Here is a 4,605-nt window from a genome sequence, read left to right as displayed (position 1 = left end):
ATATACAAATAAAATAAAAGCCATAAAATCACACACACACACATAATATATAATTCACACGAACAAATTTCATTAACTAGACAAATAAATACTTTTTTTTTAAATAAAAATAAAACCTAAGTATTTTCTCTGTGGATTTAGATCTCATATTTCTTTGTTTTTTTTTAAAAAAATATAACCGTCATGTTCTTTAAAACCAAGTCATTGAATTCAAATTAAATTATCGTTATTTTAGTATACAATAAAAATAAAAATAATTTACCAATAAAAGCTCAAGGCAGTGGGGGAAATGAATGGGGATTTTTCTTCTCTTCCAGTAAATTAAAAATGTGCGTGGCATCCTCTTCCTCTTAGCTAAATTAGAGGGCCTTGGTTGTACAAGGAAGATGTTCAATGTTGTATTTAATTTTACATGAAATGAGTGATGCCTGGCATATAAATTCATTGGATAACCAAAAATAAACGGCGTAAAAAACCATATATATATATATAATGGACCAACACATAGCAGACTCTGCAAGGAAAGAGGCAATCAAGAAATTCAGAAACCCGAGGCTCGGAAGGATAGCGACACAACATGAGACAAACCATTTGGGCCTTCACAACTTGGATTAATTCCAGGTGTTCATCAGATCTAACACTACCTTTTAGCCACTTCATGAGACTCATCTTCTTGGCACCATGCTGAGCTTTCTTGAAATTAGCTTCTTTTTTTTCCATTAATCAACTCATCTACCTTCCCACTGAGTCCTTTGATATTTTAAACAAAAGTAGGACTGGACTCTTCAGACTGATCAAAGTTACCTTCAACGTCAAAGTAATAAACTGCATAAAATCTTCTCTATTCTTGACTTCTTCATGACCTTCTTCACTCTCTTCATGATCTTCTTTACATCCAGAACCCAGTTCCTCCCATTCTTGTAAATTAGGGTGTAAAGTCACAATTTTGTATGATTTTAAATGAGTTTATTAATTTTAAACGAGTAGGTATGATTTTACTAGCTTTTAAGTTTTTAATTAGAATTTACACATTAGAAACGTGTTGGCATGTAAAATCATCATGATTTTAACAGCAATATTCAACAGTAATAGTTTATATCTCGTGCTACAAGACGGAGCAATTTTTTTGCAATGTAAAAGAAGGTACATGCATTTTTTTTTTACCATAATTATGACCTATTTTTGGCCTTTAATTTTTTTACCATCAATTAACCATGTAAATTAGCTGCATGCATCGCCACAAACCTATTGGATCCTAACGTGCCTCTATATTAATTATTTAAATAACATTATATAATTGGCAAGAGATACAAGAACCCCTCCCTTAATCTGATAATTATCCAAGGAATTAAAAAAAAATATACAAATGCCCTTGCACACCCTTTTTTTTTTAAAAAGATTTCAAGGGCAAGTTTGATAATTCACTGTGCAATTATACGCTAAAAATACTCTAAGTAATAGGTATATATCATTTTGCTTTTAAAAATAAAAACGTTATTATATTATGCAAAAAAAAAATGTTCAAAGAACAATATGCTCCCCATTAATCTAGCAATGCCAAGTTAACCCCGTGAGAATATGAAAATACTTTAAAAGCAATAATTTTAAGTTTTGTCAAGAAAAGCAGTTACGTTATAATAATATTCTGATTATCAGTGTTATTAGTCTAGAACCACAATATGACTTTTAGTTGTTTTTTTTTTTTTTTGGTATTTTACTCGAAAAATCTCAGGACGCATGGTATCCAAGTGGAAAAAGACCACCCTCTAGAACTCAACGCGACAGCAGGCTGTTCATCTGCCCGGGACGTCCTGTTCCATTCTTTCAACCATTTAGGCATGACGAGCGAGAACCAGGCCACTCTTCAATTAGCTTAGCTAATTAACTTTTGAATTGCCATTCTCAACCGATGAACTGTGAAAACGTACGTTAGGAAAAAAACGATTTTTTATCTCTCGAAAACATAAGAATCACAGCGTTACATGCAATCGCAAAATCGCGTGGTAAGAAAGTTAGCTGGGGATTGCGTGGAAATGCAACCGTCCCATTGTACTCGGTTTAAACTATTAAAATGATTATTGTAATTTTGATTGTTTTTTTAAGTAATTTTTATTTAAAAATATATTAAAATAATATTTTTTATTTTTAAAAAATTTATTCTTAACATCATTACATTAAAATGATTTGAAAAAATTAAAAATTATTAATTAAAAATAATATATATATATTAAAAAAATTAAAACATAAAAAAACACTCTAAAGTATTATGCCTTTACATTTGCAATTTGATAGTACTACAGAAATTGAAAGAAAATCTTAAACAGGATAATGCTATCTATCCATCCAAAAAAAACCTGTTCAGTTTTCCAAATTTATGGATAATTTAAAAGTTGATATATCCTGCTTGGTTGATACAGAAAAGGTGCATGGAGGATACAAACACTGAATAAGCATATTTGAACCTCAAAACATCACTGGTCTCGACCCCCCTAACAAACGGATCCTCTTGACTTAAAATAGCTAAAGAGCAGTTCTTTTTAAAGACCCGGACAATCCAGAAAGAAATTCGCCTAAATTCATGAATGAAGGCGCTCGAGCTCTGCACATTTCTGTATAACTTAAAAAGGAAATATTGCATATTATTTGTTATGTGAAGTGGCGCGTTTCAGCTGTTGATCTACAAATACAACAACGTAAAAAAATATAGTTTAGCAGGCACCAGATTTGCATCAAGAAACAGTACCAGTACCGGTTATTTATCTCTTGCAATGATGGTTTTAACATAAACGAAAGAAAGAGAGCATAACAAGCCTAGAATGTCCCCATTCAGCACCTTGGCAGCTTCTTTCTTTTTGTCACCGCAAAATTCTCATAGGTCTTGCTTACAATAGAATGCACAGAACCACTCACAATTCTACCAACATTTTGATCCACGTGCTAGCTAGAGTATGGAATTTATCCCATTGACTCCCATGAGTGCCCCAATGTCCAGCAATATTTGCAACTTTAAGAACTAGGAAAAACAGAGTTAGATTACAAGTTTAGATGCAGATGATTTTGCTTCTTCCTTCACAGCATCTCCTGCCAAAACCAATAAGTAATTAGAGAAGAAATTATCCAACAAGCGGAAGACTCCACGTCGGCATAGATAGAGTGCACCTGCAAATTCATCCAAGGAGATGCTATCCTACAACTTGCACACAGTGACACCTAAATTTACTCTTAACACACTGCACTGGCTAAAGTAAACAGGGAGATGGTTACATCTAGTGAAAAACTTTGAAAACGCTCTATTGCCTGATGCGGATCCCAAATTGATAGGTTCGAGGGAGTTTATCTATGATGAGGGGTTCCTGATGCTAGACAGTTTAATTTCAATGAAGCTATCAACATAAGAAACAAAGTTCGAAGGAATCATTAAAACACGTTTTTGCATTGTATTAGACCCTTAGCAATGATCGTCAGACAATTATGAGATTTCTATTAATCTCCCCGTCACCTGTAAATCCCTCTCGGAAGTGATACGAACCCCCAAATTATATTCTCCAACCCTAATTCTACAAAACCCTACATTACGTACTGTTTACATTGTTGGAATCGCGTCATTGTTCGTGAACTTCTCATTTCCACTATTCTTTAAACCCTAAAACACAAGATCGAAATCAACACAAATTAAGCTATGGAGGCACGTGGAAGGATATGCACTGATTTGTAAAAGAAAGTACCAGTTTGTGGCGGTGGTGCCTCGCCGTAGATGGCCCTGAGTCTGGCAACAGTGACCAAAGCGGAGTCGGTCTCAGCTTCGGAGAAGAGCTGTTGCTTCCAGTCCCACATGGTCTTTTTCATGGCTTTGTTCGATTTAACTAGCGAGTCTTTCTCGGCCTTTAAAGCTTCTATGTTATTTTGTTGGCTCGCGGATCGCGCAGCTAGCACCAGGAAGGATCCTACAAGGCACACGTTTATCACTGTGTTGTTGTTTGCGGCTTTTGTTGCTGCTGCTACCAGTCTGTTCGCGAACTCCATTCCTGTGAGGAGGTCTGGGCAGAGAGGCTAGCAGTTCTGGGTTTTGGGATTGAAAATGGTGAAAGAGAGGTTACCTAGGTTTGGGTCATCGAGGCCCAGAGTTAGACAGGGGAGGATGACAAAAGAAACAAGAGCAGGAGGAGAGGAGACGGTACTCAATGAGCTGTGGGCTTAGAGCCCAAATAGATGGTCAACTTGGGCATAAAAATGCAAACCCGGGTTTAAAGGAAAAAAAAAAAAAAAAAAACGAACGCAAGGGAAGCAAATTACAAAAAGGGAAAGGAACGTGGATGAATAGCGTGTTTTGCATTGAGGTTAAATTTATTTTTTGTTAATTTTTTTTTTAACATTTTTTTTATATATTTTTATCTTTTTAATATATTAATATTAAAAATAAATTAAAAAATTATTTTAACTTGCTTGACAAACACTTTTAGAATATTATATATATCCCAACAAGTTCATTTCCAATCTTACGACACTCTTTGATTACTTTGAAAATAAAAATTCAATTGAATTTGAAAAACCAATCTTTTTTTTTCTTCAATGCATTCAACTAGCATCACTGCCTTCAATGAACAC

General features: G+C 34.4%; 1 protein-coding gene across 2 annotated transcripts; it reads right to left on the bottom strand.

Moving 5' to 3' along the window:
* Positions 1-2,694: 2,694 nt before the first annotated feature.
* Positions 2,695-4,150, bottom strand: LOC105119901 (uncharacterized). Of its 2 annotated transcripts, none has more exons than XM_011018092.1 (2): positions 3,726-4,132; positions 2,695-3,081 (listed from the first exon to the last, which is right to left on the bottom strand). In XM_011018092.1, exons 1-2 carry the CDS (start codon positions 4,021-4,023, stop codon positions 3,029-3,031), a joined length of 351 nt encoding a protein of 116 aa, XP_011016394.1. In that variant the 5' UTR covers positions 4,024-4,132; the 3' UTR covers positions 2,695-3,028. The 2 variants fall into 2 exon arrangements, with proteins under 2 accessions (XP_011016394.1, XP_011016395.1); XM_011018093.1 differs by lacking the exon at positions 2,695-3,081 and adding an exon at positions 3,132-3,239 and having other exon boundaries at positions 3,726-4,150.
* Positions 4,151-4,605: the final 455 nt, after the last annotated feature.

This window comes from Populus euphratica, unplaced genomic scaffold (assembly GCF_000495115.2).
Source record: "Populus euphratica unplaced genomic scaffold, PopEup_1.0 scaffold3871.1, whole genome shotgun sequence".
In the NCBI taxonomy this organism is placed as follows: Eukaryota; Viridiplantae; Streptophyta; class Magnoliopsida; order Malpighiales; family Salicaceae; genus Populus; species Populus euphratica.
Note: the sequence above shows the minus strand (reverse complement) of the source record. Positions and strands in the feature narration are given on the sequence as shown.

Bases quoted from the DNA above. Each gene is read 5' to 3' on its own strand.
- LOC105119901 (XM_011018092.1), bottom strand. From the start codon at position 4,023: ATGGAGTTCGCGAACAGACTGGTAGCAGCAGCAACAAAAGCCGCAAAC. The intron at 3,082-3,725 runs GTACTTTCTTTT...TGGTTTTGGCAG, and splicing joins GGCACCACCGCCACAAACTG to GAGATGCTGTGAAGGAAGAA.